The following is a 19,802-nucleotide window of genomic DNA, read 5'->3' as shown; positions in this document are numbered from 1 at the left end:
CATTCTGTTCAACATCTCCTTTTGTGTACACAACATGAGGGTGAGTAAATAATGAAAATGTATTTTAAATGAGAGGCAAAGAACATACTCTCTGTGCGGTCCAGTGAGGGTTCACGAGGTCTCTTGCGGCTGTGGCTCCTGTCAAAACTGCTCTGACGGAAATGCTGGTGAGAGTCGAGTTTACTAGCACTCATTGGGACACCTAACTGCGGCCTGGACGTCTTCTCTGAGCGCATCTTATGATGAGAAAAACCTGAGATGCAGCAAACAGTTAGAGTAAATACGAGGAAAACAAGAATAAATATAGCTGCAAGCAGCGATGATGGACCCAAGCACTACGGCGCCATCACCACCTGGTGGCTCTAGGAAAACAAAGCATGGTGGGTAAATATAAGAGGACTTTTTCAAAGTCACACAAAGTGTCACACTTCCTGTTGTCAGTTGGTGGTGCTATGGCCGTGACCCATAATAGCCGTATAAATGTGATCAGCCCCCATTACCAAACATACAGCTGAATTTTCATCAAAATCATACAATTCACACAGAATATATAAGGAAATTCCTGTTTCACATTTTTACCCTTAATTAATTGCATCACCATGACAAAACTGTTCGATATATCAAAACTCTGTTCGCAATTTATTATCTTCAATGTCTTGGCATAATATTGCCTAAATTTGGTGACAGTCACATGATTCCCCAAGGAGTATTCAAAAGTTCAGGGCCTGCAATTTTCAAAATATGCACATTCAATCCAAAATGGCTGACTTTCTGTTGGGCGGAGCTAATGACTGTAATTTTGAAAGTTGTCCGGCTTGATGAGAACAATATAGATTGTAGAAGAAACTGACCCACACAACTTTTGTCAAAAGGTGGTGCTACAGAGCTATCCCAGCCACACCCATGTGTTAACTTTTTCCCAGGCCTAATGGTGATAACTCTGATGTGTGTGCAAAATATCATGAAAATTCAAGCATGCCAAGTTCCTCAAAAACGTGAATATACATAAAAAGGAATAATGACATTTAACATGGTGCCATGGCAACACTAAGATATCACAAATCCCTTCAGAATTTTAAATCTGCACTGTCTTGACATTATTCTAAATTTCTTTGAAGCAATTCAGGTTAACATAATAGGGATATTTCAAAGTCTGTTAAAACTGATACTTCCTTCCGCCAGTTGGTGGCGCTACGGCCGTGACCCACAATAGCCAAATCAATGTGATCAGCCTGTAAGGACAAACATTTGGCTAAATTTTTATGTAAAATCACACCATGCATGCAGACGATATGAGACATTTCCTTATTCCATTTTTTTGACGTTATTTTATCGCTTCGCCATGGCAACAACGTTCGATATATCAAACATCCCTTCGCAATTTAGCATCGTCAGTGTCTTGGCATGATGTCGCCCACATTTGGTACCTGTAACATGAGATCCCTGGGAGAAGTATTTTAAATTCCTTAACATGCATTTTTCAAACAATCCATAACAGACAACTTCCTTTTGGGCAGAGCTTATGACTGTCAGCACGAAAGTTGTCCGGCTTGATGAGATCTATATGTGTACAAAGTTTGGTGACTGTAGCTCAAAAGGGATGTGCTACATAGCCCCCTGAACATGCCCATGTTCTAGGTGGTGCCGCAGAGCCCCTCCCGCACCCCCCCACCTGTAACTCTGTCACGCCTTAATGGCCAGCGACTCTGATGTGTGTGCAAACTTTCAAGAGTTTTCACGCATTTTATGTACCCCAGAAGTACTGAAAACCTCGAAAAGAATAATAATAATAATAATAATAACAATAATCAATATAACAACAATAGGGCCTCCGCACTTTCAGTGCTTGGGCCCTAAAAAGAACAGAACAAAGAGAGATGGATGCAATTTTATTTAGTTGCTTTTCTATTCTTTTGTTCTATTGTTTCTATCTTTTTTAATTAGCCTACATTTTGTCCTTACTTTAGAAACAAATCAAAATTAAAAAAATATATTTTTACCCTAAATCTCCATTTTCACTTCACTGTTTAGTTTCACTTACACATCTGAAATTGTAAGTGTAGCTTTCGAGTAAAAAATGACTTAAATATTGTTCTGTTTCTCACCCACACTTATATCACTTCTGAAGACATCGATTTAAACACTGGTGTCATATGGATTACTTATGTTTTCTTTGTTATTTTTAGAGCTACAAAGTTCTGATCACCTTTGACTTGAATTATATGGACTTGCAGAGCTGAAATATTCTTCTAAAAATCTTCGTTTGTGTTCTGCTGCAGAAAGAAAGTCACACACATCTGGGATGCCATGAGGGTGAGTAAATGATAAGAGAATTTTCATTTTTGGGTGAACTATCCCTTTAATTAATGTATGTATCATTTTTACACCTCATTGTATGCCGTTTTTATTTTCTTCAAACACAGCTAAGCTACAACGGGTTTGGCGATACAAATATATGCATTAATATTTGTCAAGTCAATAAAGCACTTAAAAAATGAAAGCAAAGAATTACCATTTTCAGTACAATCTCATCCATTTGCACCAGAGAACACTCAATTATGCACTTAATTACATTTTATTAAACTACATGTGACTCATACAAATCATACAGCACAGTTGAATTAAGGCACTACATCTGAGTTCAATAATTCATGAACAAGATATGAAAGAGTCAGCAACTGTGGCTGGATTGTATGACGCTAGAAATATCTGCTGAGTCACTGTAGTGCCTGGCTGCCAGAGAGCAGCAAATGACAGCCAGACATTCACTGGTCACATTAACTGCCCATAAAGACGGTCTCAGCCAAATTTAGACTCTCAAAGTGTGAGAATTTGCCTGTAACATTATTTTTTTAACAAACAGTTAGAAAAAAAAACTACGATTTTGAAGACGCTCAGGATACAAAGAACCGTCTCTAACAATCGTGAAGATTGTCAGAGCCGTGGCCCAGCTGTTAGCTGTTCTAGACATACAGAGGTTTAAGTATTGATTTCCTGTTTCCTCTCTACTTTCAATGTCAGTAGAAGTAGTAAAAACACCTGGTGATCGTCTTTGAAAATTCTGCAAATTACAACTTTCTTCAGCTTAGCTTTCGGTTTAAAACAGCTTAGAAAATCTGTAATGCCCTCACACTTACGGATTGTGGAGAGGAGAGAGCTGGCGAGCTTGTGTTTGTCTTTGGAGAAAGGGTCAGAGATACGGCTGCCCAAACACAGCTTGTGCTTGAGTGAGATTTTCTTGATGGGTTTGATCTTCTCCAGAGGACGATTCTGCCAGTGTCCCTTCAGCACATGCTGCATATGGAGATTCATCATCACATCTGAGAGAGAGAGAGAGAGACGAAGAGAAGCTAATTCACTTTATTACACATACTATGTAACTATATTACTGGGCAAATGTACATTTATAATAATGCCAGAGGAGAACTGGCTCCACCAGCTGAGTTTGGTTCCTCCCGAGGTTTTTCTCTCTCCACTACTTAACATCTTATTGAGTTTATTTATTTTCTTTTTTTCAATAAAGAAGCCTTTTCTTTCAGAAAACTCATTATCTCTTTGGTTATTGCACTAATGTGGACAGTGACAGATCTTCGTGATTCATCATCACACGTATCAGGCATGTGTATAATCCTTCTTCTCCAGCAGGTGTCGTTAGAGCTTCACTTTGCCATTTACTGAAGTTCCTCTTCCTTTTTTACCTCTCCACTCCAGTTTCACCCATGGTGTCACCTGCCTCTTCTACGCCCATCATGCACTCGCATAATGGACACCAGATCAGTGGAGGACAAAAGGCTCCTATTAAATCTGAAAATACTGCCTCTCTCTTACTGTTAGTCTGTCTGATTATACAAGCAGCAACTGGCACACTTACCCAGAGTCAGATTGCTCTGCTCTTTAAAATGGTTATCAAAGCAAATGTCAGACAGACGAATGCTTGATCAGCTAGTCTGAACAACACTGGGAAGGAGTACTGATCCTAGAACAGTGGCTTGAATTCAATGTTTTTAAATCCTTACAGACATGTAAAGCAAAAACTGTTCCAAGATCAGCAGCACCACCAATGACCTGCTCCAAACAGATAGCAGTCTGCAGGTTATTTTAAGGGGTGCAAAAAGCAGTTTGGAATAATTAACACTCTTGTTAACACCTAGCTGTTTTGCAGGAAAAAGATCTCCATCAAAACTCCTGATTGGATCTGCAAACAGCGAAATGGAGGGAAAAAACTGCAGGGATAGATCGAGGTGTGCTAGTCATGTGAAATGGCGTCTTTGGTGTTGTTTAGATCCGTGTGTATACATGGTGTGTTAAGCCAGAAACATTATGCAATGTTTCTTTACCCAAGCACGCAAACAGTAATGCTTAGCCAATGCAGTTCTTCAAGGGTAACAAATCAAAATTGTTCTCAAGGGGGCGATAGAGTTACCTTCAAATATCTGTGCCATTAAACCAGACGTGTTCAAGTAGCTTGCTGTAAACAAACTTTAACTTGTGGAGCAACATTTTCTTCAAACTGTTGCTTCACCATGATTTCAAAGACAAAATTGACTTGAAGGTTGTAGAATAAATAATAATAAAAAAATAAAATAAATAAAAACAGATGGGGTGGGGGGTTTCCTCACCATCTGTAAAGGAGAGAATGGGGTGAATGCTAGGGTCGAATTGTGCCAGTCTGTCCAACAGGGGAAGCTGATGCTGGGTGTCTGCTGGAGGGAGAGCACGACCACTGCACATCACACAATGAGCGTTCAGCTCACAGCCACAGCGAGGAGCCATTGACCTTTGAGCCTGAGAGAGATAGAACAAACGAAAAAATAGGTAAGTTAGCCTTTCAGAAAATAAACTGATGTGTCTCGATGGTAACCCTTGTTCTGCGGAAAGTCCTGCAAGATTCATGTAAAGGGCCTAGGTCATGAAACACAGTGCTGTTCAGGAGCACTCGTGCCCCAAACTTAAAATTTTATGGGCACAGTCACAATAAAAAAAGAAAAAAAGAAAACGTAACATTAATGTGTCACAACATATGCATAAGCAGGTGCTGAAAAACTGAATAAAGAATTACAACAGAAATCCGAAAGATAATATACACTCACCGACCACTTTATTAGGCACACCTGTAAATGTACTTATTCATGCGATTATCTAATCAACCAATCATGTGGCAGCAGTGTAATGCATAAAATCATGCAGATACGGGTCAGGAGCTTCAGTTAACGTTCACATCAACCATCAAAATGGGGAAAAATGTGATCTCAGTGATTTGGACTGTGGCATGATTGTTGGTGCCAGATGGGCTAGTTTGAGCATTTCTGTAACTGCTGATCTCCTGGGATTTTCACGCACAACAGTCTCTATAGAATGGTGCCAAAAACATTAATTCAGTGGCAGTTCTGTGCACGGAAACGCCTTGTTGATAAGAGAGGTCAACGGAGATTGGCCAGACTGGTTCGAGCTGACAGAAAGGCTACGGTAACTCAGATAACAACTCTGTACAATTGTAGTGAGCAGAAGAGCATCTCAGAACGCACAACATGTCAAACCTTGAGGTGGACGGGCTACAACTGCAGAAGACCACGCTGGGCACTTTATTAGGACCGTAGTTGATAAATGACAGTGCAGCACATTCAAAAACCTTTACTGATAAACTTTTTCCAAGTACATATTAATCTCACACTTGCCATGATGCAACAGCAGACGCGGCTGTTCACCTTTGGAACATCAAACAAAACTGTAATGCTTTATAATAACTTCAATTAGTTATTCGCAAACATTATACTGTATATTGCTTTACAGGTCAGTTTCTGAACATTCAAATATGAATATACAGGGAAATGACATTCATTACCATTTGAATGTATTTTTAAGCATGATATATAAAGGAATAATGCTCGTTACAATTCAATCTGGTTTCAGACCCTTGCACAGCACTGAATCTGCATGACTGAAGGTCACTAACGATATTTTTCACTCCATGGATTCAGGTTCACCTGTTGTGTCTTAGTTTTATTAGATCTCAGTGCCGCGTTCAACACTATCGACCATAATATTCTTCTCAATCGTCTGGTTGCCATCCAGGGTATGGCCCTCCAGTGGTTTTCCTCCTATCTAAAGAAAGGACGTTCTCTGTAAATTTTGGTAATTTTTCTTCAATGTCGGCTCAATTACAGTGTGGTGTCCCTCAAGGGTCAATTTTAGGACCCTTGTTATTTTCCCTGTATATGCTTCCTCTGTGCTCTATTTTCCAGAAGTACAGCATTCCGTATCACTGTTATGCTGACGATTCCCAATTTTATTTCCTAGTGAGTGTAGACAAGAATTGTTCATCTGAGAACACCCTAAATTGTTTCAAAGATATTAAACATTGGCTGGCAAACAATTTCCTACAATTAAATGAAAGCAAAACCGAAGTTCTGATTTTAGGTTCCTCCATATCCTCCTTACTTGGCATGGTTGCCCAGTTAGGTCCTCTGTCGTCGAATGTACAAGATCATGTGCGGAGTCTTGGAGTGATTTTAGACTCCTTGTTACTTTTCAATAAGCAGATCAGTGCTGTTGTCAAGCGTAGCTTTTTCCAGCTAAAATCTATCACTAAAATAAACCATTTTCTTTCCCATAAAGACTTGGAAATTGTGATCCACTCACTTATTATATCAAGGTTAGACTACTGTAACTCTTTGTACATTTGTCTCTCCCAAACTGCGTTATCCCACCTACAAATGGATAAAAACGCAGCAGCTAGGTTTTTAACAGGGTCAAGAAAGAGGGATCACATTTCCCCTGTTTTAGCATCTGTACAGTTGCTTCCAGTGAAATTCAGATTTTTGTCTACAAGGCACTATCTGGTCTCGCACCCCAATATATCAATGACCTTCTACACCCTTAATCCCCCACCAGAGCGTTCAGGTCTTCTGATCAACTTCTATTGAGGGTTGCTTGTTGCCGCTATAGATATAAGGGTGATCATGCCTTTTCTGTGATAGGTCCTAATCTATGGAATAGTCTCCCTTTCCATGCGAGGTCAGCTTCATCATTAGCCATTTTTAAATCTTCTTTAAAAACATTTTTATTCTGTAACTTTTGAAAAGGTCATTGAATAATTTGAAATGGATAAATACATGATGTTGTCTTTAAATGTTTTTATTTATTTTATTATGTTTTACATTTAACTTTAAATCAATCTGTTTTTATATCACTCTGTCATTTTGTTTGTTTGATCTATAAAGCACTTTGGGTCAACTTCTGTTGTTTTAAAATGTGCTATATAAATAAAGGTTGACTTGTAAAAATTTATGGAATATGCCTTCTTTGAGGTGCACATTAACTACCTCACATGTTATTAGAGCTGTCTCTATGTTGTGATATTGTCCTAAGATGGTGAAGGCTTTGCTTCAGTATATGGCTACTAAGCACAATACTCCAATAAAATAACTGACATATTCAACAAATAGGCAAAATAATTATAGCCTTTCATTGCACCAAACTAGCAGAGTCATCATGTAAGACCCGCTCCAATAAAGAGTGGCACAAAACCACTTATGCGCATCACGGACGCTGAATAATGCACTTCAACTAAGTGTTTGGATTCACAGGATGATCCTTGCTCTTAGTCCGAATTCAATACCTGTTAGATCAGTAATATCGTCGGTGCATCGTCAACATCCAGTTTACATCATTCAATATTTTGTTGAGCCATTTTCTGCTGCAAATATTTATTAAACATCACCGGTCTGACTGCTGTGTTCAGTGTTAGTATAAAACAGTACAACACACTGTCAGATGCGCCTCCCCATTCACCACATTAAAAGCACGAATGTTAGAAACACTAAACTAATGCAACAGAGAAGACCTGAAGAACAACTGAAAAAGCTTTTCAAAACACTTTTCCATTTACTTGGAAATCAGGGAAAAGATGCCAATGACACGGTTAAATATAAGTTGCATGTATGGTTAGATTAGATGTTTTTAATTCTGATGTTAATTTAAGTTCATGAGTTTTGATCAGGTGCACCCAAATAATTTTCCTCATTCGCTGCGTATATTTTCACTCGCAAATGCCCTGGAACGAGCATAAAGAATGTGTAAATTGTTTGTAAAACCATTACCACGTACCCTGTTGCATTTCATTTATATTCATGCATTTGGAAGACTGCCTTATTTTAAAAGAGCGTATATTCCCTGGGAACTGAACCCACCTTGGCATTACTAGCGCCATGCTCTATCAGTTGAGCTCGAGAAACATTTCAATGACTATTTCCATAAGGATGAGTTTATAATTAATTCTACTTGAATTTCATAAGGCCTATTGTGTGTATTTGGTGTCCCGCAGCAAACCAACCCCAAAACCTAATAATGGTAGTAGCAAATTTTGTAGATCAAGCTTTACCCTTTAAACACGACCAAAAGAAACAACCTCCTTTTTTTGAACACATTTATGAGAAAAATTATTGTCCTAGATATAAAACATGACTTAAATATTTCTCTGTGTTCAAAACTGAGAAACTGAACAGAACAATAACAGCAAGGATAGTCATTGACTATGCCTTTTATTCATCTTATAAAAAATAAAAATAAAAAAAATAAAAATCACTCTTTCAAGAGTCTCCCACTGTGATCTTGCTTTTGTTAACGAAATCCCTGGAGCATCAGCATCCAAAATTTAGATGCGCCAGTGATACATTTTTCCCTTTGTATCTGTTCACTGACATGCATACATTCTTGAGTCGATCTTTCCTTTACAACCTGATGCTCTTACACAAATCTCTGCAGCAGATGACCATGCTCGGATCCTGAGCTGCTAACCCAGTTTTGCATGTGGCAAGTTCTCTAGTGCTCATGTGCTCGTGTCATTAACCCAGAGCACAGCACCAGAGAGAAAGACAGAACAGGTTGCTACTGGCAACCGTGCCCGGTTTTTTCAAGCCTATTCAAACAAGGGTGCTTTACATTAGCACAGGACTGTTTGTACAGGGGCCATCATCTATGCAATCATGCCAAAAACAGCTGGACTTAAAGAACTGATCTTGTTTCATAGTAGTTGTTTTTTTTGCTTACATTCACAAAGTGTGTATTGACCTACTTTGAACATTTCAGAAGAGGTCAACTTATGATCTACTCTACTTTAGATCTTTAAAATAACATCTATTCAACTTGCAAATAGAGCAATATTGTTTCCATATTAATAGTTTTCCATATCACTTATCACTTAAACTTAGACATCATGAAATCAAAGTTACCCCTATTTACTTTGTTTACTTTTGTTTTCATAATCTTTCATCAAAATCTGCACAAACCAGGAAATACTGTTTAATATTAACCAATAGCATAATGGGAATTTACAAGACTTCAAATATACGTATTCAAGTGGCCCTTAAGTCGAAAATTCAATTGACAAATGCCTCATTCCTAATTTTTTGTGTACTGCACAGACTCTTTATTTTCCCTGTCCACCCAGGGCCAGTAATATGCATTTTGACCTTTAGGGTAGGCAACAAGCTCTCTTTTCAACCCCCTTGGTATTTTCACCGTTCGACTTGGGGGGGCTACAAGGATAACCTAAGGGGGCAATACCCCACCTAGTCTTCCCTTAGACACAGCCATGCATCCACCTGAAATTATTTACAGATATCTGCAATCAATTTACAAATATCTTAAATCTTGAATGTAGTGAATTTTATTTGCCCTTTAAATAACTTCTAACCTTAATATCAAAGTCAGCTCACAAGGTTTCTGGCCTTTATCTTCTAATTTAAAGCATCTTTTGTTTCTAACTGTATACGCAGTTATAACTTTGTAAAACTGTTTAGCTATTTTAAAATGGCCTTTTCGAAGTCACTTTTTAACCAATGCACTTCTTATATATATAAGCAGGAAACAAAGAAATTCAGCTAATCAATTGGCAGTATTTTTGGTGGTGAAACTTTCAAAAGTCATCAAGCTTCTGCCTGCAAATGGGGCAGCATTTAAGCGAATTGTTGGTTATAGCTTTAGCAATGGATAGTGAGTCATTTAAAAGGTGGTTTATAACAGGCAGTTTGCTCGAATTTGCCTGTTAGTACATTAATGACGTTGACAATTTGTCTCGTAACATTTAAAGAGCGTTGCCACTGAATAATATACAAGCGCTGTTATTTGTAATGTAGCTGAGCTTGACTGAGGTTACACTTATTGTTTTAGCACATGCCTGAGTGTTCTGGCTCACAGTGGGTCTGTGTTATGAGAGGAATTGAGTTTGAAAAGCTATTCACAGAGCAAACAGAGCTGTGCAGACAGTTCTGAGACTGTAGCTGTCAGGTGAAGAGGAAAATGCATTAAACTTATACAATGTTTGATCTACCATTTATATAACTATGGCAGACAAACAAATCTTGTTCAATCATTAAAAAAATATTTCAAGGGACATGTGCCCGTTGGAAAATAACTATTAGCCTTTTGTTCCCAGGTAATCAAACAAAAGCAAACTTTTAAATTAGAGAATGAGAATACCAATTCTGAAAAGCTTAGATCTCAGACACACACATTTTAGTCAGTCTTTGAGGAACATTCACTCCAAGCAATTTCCTGCAACAAAGCATCAGAATGTCATTTAGATTACATGAAAGTTTGCGATTTCCAGTGACGTGTGCCAGCGGACATTGGTGATATGACAAAGCTGAGCTTTATGCAGAATTAGCAGTGACACGATGCTGCGAGAAGGAAAGCTTACTAGGAACCTACAGCATCGATGTCAGAGTGAGCACATCTATATCATTCAAATCCATTTATAACAGTAAATGCAGTAGTGTCAGTCCTGAAGCCATTTGGGTTTAGGAGCAGAACTGTGATCTTTGTAACATTGCAGTTTCTGGGTTGGCTCCATTTAATCTGTAACCTTTGCATGAAGCCCTCTGGGACTTATGGAGCTCCCCGTATCATCAGAGAAACACTTCTGCAGGTGACACTGAAAAGGCTCACAAAACTTTCAAAACAGTTTTCAGGGCTCATTCACACTAACATGCACAAGATTTGAAATCACACAATATATCTCTATGAACTCCTTTACACCAAATCTGAAGTATTTTACAGGGCTGATTTGTCACATTCTTTTTCTGATAATTTATTTTAATTGTTCGGATGCTGAGCAACTTGGGTATCGAGACTTTAGCATTGCACTCAGTGTGACAATACTCTAAATGATGTTGGAAATATAGTATTTTCATGTTGTGTATCTGTAACAGATACAAGATTAGAGATACATGGAGTGAACAAGCCTTCACACTGAGAAGGAACACATCTTCCTACCTTACGATTGAGGCTGGTGAGTGAACCGGGCCGGAGGACACGTCTCTTCCTGCAGGACAGGAGTGGACGAGTACGGGCCGCCACACATGTGTTGTCGTGCACAGGGAAAGTCAGAGAGCCCAGCTCCTGCTTTTGTTGAGACTCAGAGCGAAGCTGCACAGCTGGATCCAAGCTGTTGGGTGAACCAGACTGCAGGCTGGACGAGGGGTGGAAATAATCTTGAATTATCATGACAGTTAAAATGACAAAAAAATACATAAAATATGATTTTGTGATTAGGAACATCTTCTTAGTGATTTGTTTTGAGCAGGGACTAAAAACAAAATCTTTTTCATTTTTGTTTGTTCTGAGCAAAAACTTTATTTTTTCGATTCCGGTTCAGAAGTTCCGCAGCCTCCTTTCCAAAGAAAATAAAAGAACGGTTAATAACGTTCTTTTTAAAATTACAGTACTCTGTGCTAAGGGGTGGATGAAATACCAATTGCAGTGTTGCCAGATCTCTCAAGAGAAACAAGCAACCTGGTCTTGAAAACAAGCCCAAAATATGCCACTTGCCTCACCAAAATAATTTTTTCCTATGTGATGGATTTATCAGCATAGAAATCATAACAAGCATACAGTTCAGTATAATTTTAATTACAGATCTGCTTCTCAGTCAAAACCCGACAGCATCTGTATTACTGCATCATATCTAACTATTACCAATCTAATTGTAAAAATCCGCCATTCGTAGTCAGCCATGACTCATTTATTCCAACAAGTGAAAGCATTACAAGGGACTATCGAGCAAGTAATATTTGGTGGCTCTCATTCATTTGTGCCCAGAACCATATGTAGAATAATCCCCCCTACCAAAGACTGACATGAGTCATTATCTCATGTTAATGTACATCATTTTAAACATTTTTCAGAAATAGTATTCTACTATTACTATTTCTTTCTGCTTACGGGTTCAGCAATTGGCCAATAAAAATAAATAAATCATATTACTGAGTGTACCTTTAAATTACATTCTAAATTATACTGAATAATAATCTCTTCAGAATTTCCAATTCAGGTTTTAATTTCTCATGGCAAGGGATGTTTTCAGAGATAGTGGAAAGTCCTTCTTACCGGCTAATGACCCCATTGACATGTTTGACAGGTGCACAGCTTTTCCTCAAGGCTTTTTCTGTGGCAATGCCATGGGACGATACAGACCCTTCCACCCAAACAGTATCATGATCCTTAAAAAAGAAAAAGTGGTGTTAAGTGGTGTTGGATAGGACACCCTACCAATTTTCCCCCTGAGTTGGTTTGGCCCAGAGAGTCTTTCTGAATTTCTTCACTACACTGAATGGATGAAAAGGTCAGCAGCATTTGCATAAGACAGACAAAGAGTTCAAGTGTTTAAAGCCACCCCCCCTCCCCCCTCAATAATCCCAGCATTCTAGTGGGCTCTGATTGTGCAAGTCTGTATCATGCTGGGCTTTCACTAATATGAGCATTTTATCTGTTTGTGTGAGAATTAAACACACATTAATAGGTAGTTTCATTAATACCAATAACTTCTTGGAGGAATGGATATATACAGTAGTCCTAGTATTTGGTATAGTATTTGGACAATTAAGCCACACTTAGTGTATGAATGCCACTGCATTAGATAACATATCAAATCAAGCAAATATTACATTGAAGACAGAAAGCATAACACACTTTCAAGCAAAATATTTCACAAATAGAAGTTTGTTAGGTTCTACACAAAGCAATAGACAGTATATAGAGTTCAAAATTAAAACTAAGTATTTGGGCACTTTCTGGTTGTTGAAAATAAGTTAAAAATATGATGAACTACACATGTGGTTACTCTGCTAGGACACCTGTTTCACACACTATATATTGAGGAGAGCTAAAAATCACCTTGAAACAAGTTGGTAAAAAGTATTTGCAAAATTGGAAAAGAAAAGTTGGTTCTGAGAAAATGTCTAGCCTAATTTGTGTGCAGACGCTGATTTGGTTTGATATTATTGTCATAAATGTCCAAATACTTTTTAAGGTCACTGCAGATAGATACTCAGTTACTTTTAAGGAGGGAAATGTAGTGTAACTGAGAAAGTCACATGCTTTGGTCTTGAAATGTAGATATAACTCAAAATCTGTCTGTGCTGGTTGTTAGTCGGCTCAGGCAAGTTTGTTTCCGGTTTATAAATCTGGTCATGGGTCTGTGCTCCTGGTCTTACCCGTGGGACAGGGCAGGTAATGGTCTCTGTCCTTGAGTCACTACTGTCCTCTGGTACTGACTCACAAACTGAGCTCTCCCCTAATACAACAGAGCCCTAGTACAAACACACACACAAAATCATTGCAATTTGACAACATTCGACAAAATATGTTTAATCCCAAGGAAAACAATCTGAAGAGGCAGCACTTTGAAAAACCAAAACACTGAATTGAGGAACATGAAACAATGATCCCGCAAGAGCAGATTTTACCACGGGAACACGAGTGAGCACCTGTGTTGCCAAGTTACCAGAGGCAGACACCACCACTTATGCTTACTTAGAACTTAAAACAAATAATCAGAGATTCAACACTTACATTTTTTCCATATAAAAAGTAGTATGCTTTAACAATACAACTGTCAACCATTAAATTGGTGTGTATTCTGCCTTTCATTTTTCACAGTATGAAACAAAGCACACGTGCCATAACCTCCCATGTCCCTGCATCCTGTGGCAAAGGTGCCGAATCTCATGCTGAAATGTGTTCAGTAGGTTTCATTGTGAAAACAACGTACAGTCTATATATGTGCATATAGGTGAATGGAGGTGCCTGTGTAATAGTGCGCACTTTGCTGGAGCGGATCTGTCTGTAGATGTCTGTCTGTTGCCGTATGCGGTACTCTAGATCGGAGACTTGGGCCTGTAGCCAGTTCCAGTGACTGATGATGGCAGCTCTGTCCATGGCGTAACGGCCTTCTGCTCTCCTCCATCTGAGCAAACACACAGAAGTGCAATGGTTATATTTCTCATCGACATCAAGTTTAACAATCGTCAAAGCTAAAAGCCATTTATTCTTGAAATAGATGTTTTGTTTTAGGAAATATCTGCCTTAGTGCCAAGTATGCACACCAAATTTTCCTCAGGTAAATGCACAAATACATTATAATGGTTATAAGAAAAACACTGTCATAATTGACTGTCTACAACAATATTGTTATAATTAGTTCTAAATTATTCATAATGCATGCTTTTATTGTTGTTGTCTAAATCAAATGTAATCAGACCAGATGTAGTAGTGTCAAAAAGCAGAAATAAAAGGCAACATTTAAAAAAATCATTGCAGGCCAAAAACAATATCGGTTCTGCAAAACGGTTAGACCAAACATTTAAAAAAAAAAAAATCAGTGTAGGTCAAAAACAAAACTGGTTCTGCATATCGGTTAGATGAAACATTTAAGAAAATCAGTGTGGGTCAAAAACAATATCAATTCTGCATATCGGTTAGAAGCAACATTTCAATAATCAGTATGGGTCAAAAACAATATTGATGCTGCATATCAGTTAGACCCAACATTTAAATAATCAGTACGTGTTCACAAAAACAATATCGGTTCTGCATATCGATTAGACATTCAACATTTAAATAATAATCAAGCCTCTGCTTCTCATACTCCCAATGAAAATGGCAAAAAGTAACTGTGGAAAAGTCAGTTGTAATGACGTAAGCAAATGTGAGGTAACTTTTGTCTGGTAGTTATGGCCTGCCCACGCCACCCGCCATCTGATGCACCCCGCAGGGTATAGAAGTGAAAAATCAAAACCGCGAAACTAAATTTCACTGAAAGTCAACCAAGAAAAACTATTTCATACAAAACTTCCTCTAGCTGTTAATGTGCTTGAGTTTCGCGAGCAACATGAAACAGGCTGACTGAGCAGCAGGAATTTTCCCCGAATCCACCTGATTTGTTCCCATGAAAAGTAAATAAAAAAACATTTAAAAAATAAATAAATAAATAAAAAATATCATCCCAATTCAAAGAATTGACCTCTGACCTCTTTACATTAGTCCCAGTACATTCTTGCATAAATGTTGCTCTCTCAGCTTGCTCAGTGAGGCAATATACACCCAGCAAACTGAGTGCACAACATTGAAAAAGTATTGCAAAACACAAGGAGAAAGAAACGTCTTTTGCTTCAACTGAACCATGCTGACATGACTCAAGATTTCCCAGAATCAGAGAGAGAGACTTAAAAGATATAGGAATAAAAGGGAAAGCATTATTGCAACCAAAGTGGTGAAAGAAGAGAAATAAATTGCTGAAGGACAGAAATGGACATAGAACCCTTCTCTTTCCATCAGTTCACCACGTACAGTCTTTATAAACTGGAATTACACTGAGATCTGCAGTTCAAGTTCAGAGGAGCCTGAACACAACAAAAGCTTATAAAAAGCAAACTATTTATCTCTCTCCTCCTTTGAGAGAATATGAATCAATAAATCCACATAAATACAGCCAAAACAAGCATTTCGTTTCAACCCTTAGGATTTTGCTTTGTGTTTTACTTTATTCCTGTGGACTTCACAGCTCTTAGTTGTATATGGAGGCCAATCAGTGTGTTAAAACAGACCTCCTAAATTGTATTGCAGTGGAGGGTTCTGTATCATGTTATTGCTTCTGTTTTCTGGACATAATCTGAATATTACCGAGGCTGGGAGATAGTTGGCCAAGGTAAGAACCCACAATCTGTGATTGTGAGGAGATGTGGTACTACAGCTGTGTTACTGCAAGACATAACACAGGCCTATAGGCCTTTTGGTTCTATTCTTTAAGAATTCAGTGTTTGATTTCTTAAATTTAAGACTGGAGGGATTTTCAAAGCTTTGTCTTTTATGAGATTTTTTTTTAGATCAACAGATCACAACGTACATTTTGGGAAATTTACCCATTTATATTTACATACCATTTATTTATTTTTTGTTATCCGAAAGGTCATGCAAATCATAACTTATTGATGTTGGCCTGTCAAACACACTGCACAACAAAACACATATGCAGGCACACACACACACACACACAGTACGTAAGAGAAGCATATTACAAGTTATGTCAGCTCACTATGTTTCCCTTGAACATGTTTACAAATCCTGACAAGCCTTCCTCTTCACTGGACTTCTGTGTTTTTCCATCTTACTGGTTCAGATGAGTGTTTTTCCTTCTTTTGCGCATTTAAAATTTTTCCACATTGGCTCAGAGAGGGGGAAGGGGCAGCTGTAATACACCCAGCTGGCCAAAAGAGGCAACGTGTGAACACGAGTGCCTGTACGTTAACTTCAACAAGCTATTCAGAAGCCTTCAAGCGCACATAAGATAATCATCAAGGTAGTTACTGTAGGTCTTGCTAGACAGCTCACTAGATTTTGTGTAAGAATAGTTGGTACAAAGAAATGCAGATGAGTGAACTCTAACTCTAGTTGTTCCCTTGACTGTTCCTAACGAAGTGGCCACTGAATGTGAAGAACAAGGGCAGATCATGTCATTAAAACAGACACTTCTAGCATGGACAAAACCAGAGACAGTACAGCAGAGATGGGCCACTGCAATTAAAATGAATAGGAGAAACTGGAACAGCCAACGGATGTAGAAAAGGAAGTCCCGCCTTACAGGTAAACCAGCCAGTCACCTTTTATAAACAGATATCACCTACAAATCAACTCGAGAACGCGGATGTGCATTAGCTGGAAACCACTGAAATAGCTGCACAGCCTGCTCGGGAGTATTGCAAAGATGGGCGCTGAGTGAACTGACTTGCCTTGAAAGGGACTTTGACGAAACCTGATGTTATCCAGTATGATTTGAGAATGGCCACGTTTACATGCACCCTAATAATGCTATTATACTGCGATTAAGGCAATACTGTGATTAAACTATAGCTCATGTAAACGGAATACTGCGATTATTTACTGCGATTATGCTAATAATCAGAGTAATGATAGTCGCAGTAAGACACATGGAGTCAGGCCTGTTGCGATTAATAAATAATCATCTGATTGCGGTTATCTCAAATAAGTTATTATGTTAACTTAGTGATTATTGTGCACTTCAAATTCCAATCACATTTTAATGCCCAAATAAGGGAATTTTAAGCGAATTTATAGGCTAAATGTCATCAACAGCGCGTTTGTGTGTCATTCTGTTGTACACCGCAGATGTCAACCAGAGCAGCTCCTGTCCGGAAGAGCGCGCCATCAACAGAGGTTGTGATAAAACTCCTACGAAAATATAAACGAATAAAAGTATACTTTGATAGTGAATGCAAAGCACTCCAGCTTCACTTTAAATGATCATGTAACGGCATATATTCCAGGTCATTGGCAGTTCATACACACAGTGACAGAGTAGGAGACGTATGCTTACACTATTTCTTTGTAGTGATCAAATGAAACGAAATCACAAAGATTTTGCTTCATGAGATATAAGGGCTGGTGAATTTAATCAAAGAGCATTCAAATAACATGTGAAAGTAAAGAAAGAAGGAAAAATATTTTACTATTGTATAATATATCATAAAAATATATATAACAAATGTATAATTTTTTTAAATAAAAATATATAATAGGAGTTCCAAAAACAACAGACACAATCCACCACCGCACCGTTGTCTGCTGAGCTGCAAAAAGATGCTCTGATGTTTACCTTTCAGTCTGCTACATTACTGCACTGACAAACTATAGCTGGCTAACAGCAAACAGACATCATTGACAAGGTTGTCAGGGACAAGGTTAACATTATATTAGTTATATTGAAAAAGGAAAATGATGGGGTCACTGTTTATTTAGTTTCCAGTATGTATTTCACAAACTAGTTAGCAACTTACCGAGAAGACACCGCTTAACTCTGCACTGCTCAACTCCGCCTAGTCTGCTGAGCCACCGTCAGCTCAGCTCTGTAAACAATGGAGTCGGAGCGTGCTCTACTGGACAAACTACATTATGACATCAATTCTAATGCATTGTTTTCTGCATTATATGTTCTGAAAAAAGTTTTCATATCTGCGCATATCGGTAAACATATACGCCGATACCGATATACAAGTGAAAGGCTGATATTCGGCCGACCGATATATCGGTCGGGCACTACATATTTCATATACATAATTATTTTTTTTTACATTCCCAGGTTTAAATAACATTTTCAATGTGGACTACTGAAGCTCATTGTAAATATATAAAGCCGTTTAACTTTTTTCCTGAAGATTCTTAAAGGCTGTTACATCCGTGCAGACTAAACTTTGATAAAGTCTAACATTAGCACTCCAAATGAGACACAATCACAGCCCAACTCAAGTGGAAATTTCTAGAAGGACATGGGCATCCCCTCTCAAGGTCAGAAAACACTAGAGGCTAAACACACACACACACACACACACACACACACAAGTCTTGGGGATTTTGTGAACTCAAGCAGTAACGAGAGGTGCAACAGAATTGTGAAAAGCTTTTGAACCTCATTTCACTGTATCTGAAATCTAGCTTTCCCACATCATTGCCTTCACGATGAACTCCTCAGCCACTGACGCACGCACACATGAACGCGCACATGCACGCACACCCTGTTCTTTCAGGAAATGACAGAAAGAGGCGGAGGTGCAAAATGAAAACAGGAAATCAAGCCTGCGGTGATCATTACGTGTGTAACACAAAGACAGCTGGAGGAAGAGAACACAGAATACACACACCTGCATGCATGCAAATACAAGCATCCTTGAGATTAAACAAAATCATTCGTTGTTATGAGCGAACATGATTCAAAAATAATTAAATACCATCAATAAATAGAAAAAAAAGGAACCAGTAAATTTTAGGCATAATCCTAATGCGCTATTTAAAGGCACCACATTTTTAGTGCTGTCTGCAGTTGTGAGCATTTTAATCAGAATCAGCTTTATTGCCAAGTATGCTTACACATACAAGGAATTTGTCTTGGTGACAGGAGCTTCCAGTGTACAACAATACAAAAACAGCAGCAAGACATAGATAATAATAAAAAATAAAAATAGTTATACACATACGTACACACACACAGACACACACATACATACATACCCAAACGTAGTGCAATCTAATACAAATCTGTTATATATAGTGCAATTGTTTTTTGTTTTTTTTTGTTAAGAGAGAAAGTGTAACTGTGTGTGTGTGTGTGTGTGTGTGTGAGCATGAGACAGAATCTGTGCTGGCTTCAAGGCCACAGACAGAGCAGCTCAGCTGCAGACATGACATGGGCTTCGTCTGGAGAACAAAGAGTTTCATGTGCTGAGAGAGAAGTCCCGCCCCTTCAAGGTCACATGACTCTAATGTGGCAGACATAAATAGAGGGAGAGGTAAAAAGAAAATGAAATAAAAAGGGAAAGAATGGGCACGCCATGTTTCAAGCACGAATGTGGTGTTTAAGCATGCTTCAGTTTAACTGTATTATTTGGAAGCTGTATAAGGCTTAACTGAACACATCCAGCATGGCATTATATGTAATGACCAAAAGCATTCCC

General features: G+C 38.3%; 1 protein-coding gene across 5 annotated transcripts in view; it reads right to left on the bottom strand.

Moving 5' to 3' along the window:
• Nucleotides 1-19,802, bottom strand: part of LOC127450513 (KAT8 regulatory NSL complex subunit 1-like) — a 91,817-nt gene that overhangs the window by 5,267 nt on the left and 66,748 nt on the right. For all 5 annotated transcript variants that reach the window (XM_051714705.1, XM_051714708.1, XM_051714707.1 and 2 more), the window contains 7 exons: nucleotides 14,104-14,245; nucleotides 13,494-13,589; nucleotides 12,388-12,500; nucleotides 11,275-11,470; nucleotides 4,620-4,785; nucleotides 3,138-3,320; nucleotides 89-253 (listed from right to left, as the gene is read on the bottom strand). In XM_051714705.1, coding sequence (XP_051570665.1) covers nucleotides 89-253; nucleotides 3,138-3,320; nucleotides 4,620-4,785; nucleotides 11,275-11,470; nucleotides 12,388-12,500; nucleotides 13,494-13,589; nucleotides 14,104-14,245 — 1,061 coding nt within the window. The remainder of the gene's footprint in view (nucleotides 1-88; nucleotides 254-3,137; nucleotides 3,321-4,619; nucleotides 4,786-11,274; nucleotides 11,471-12,387; nucleotides 12,501-13,493; nucleotides 13,590-14,103; nucleotides 14,246-19,802) is intronic.

The sequence above is a fragment of the Myxocyprinus asiaticus genome, chromosome 13 (assembly GCF_019703515.2).
Source record: "Myxocyprinus asiaticus isolate MX2 ecotype Aquarium Trade chromosome 13, UBuf_Myxa_2, whole genome shotgun sequence".
NCBI classification, from domain to species: Eukaryota; Metazoa; Chordata; class Actinopteri; order Cypriniformes; family Catostomidae; genus Myxocyprinus; species Myxocyprinus asiaticus.
The sequence above is the reverse complement of the archived record's forward strand: the minus strand, read 5'-3'. Positions and strand labels throughout refer to the sequence as shown.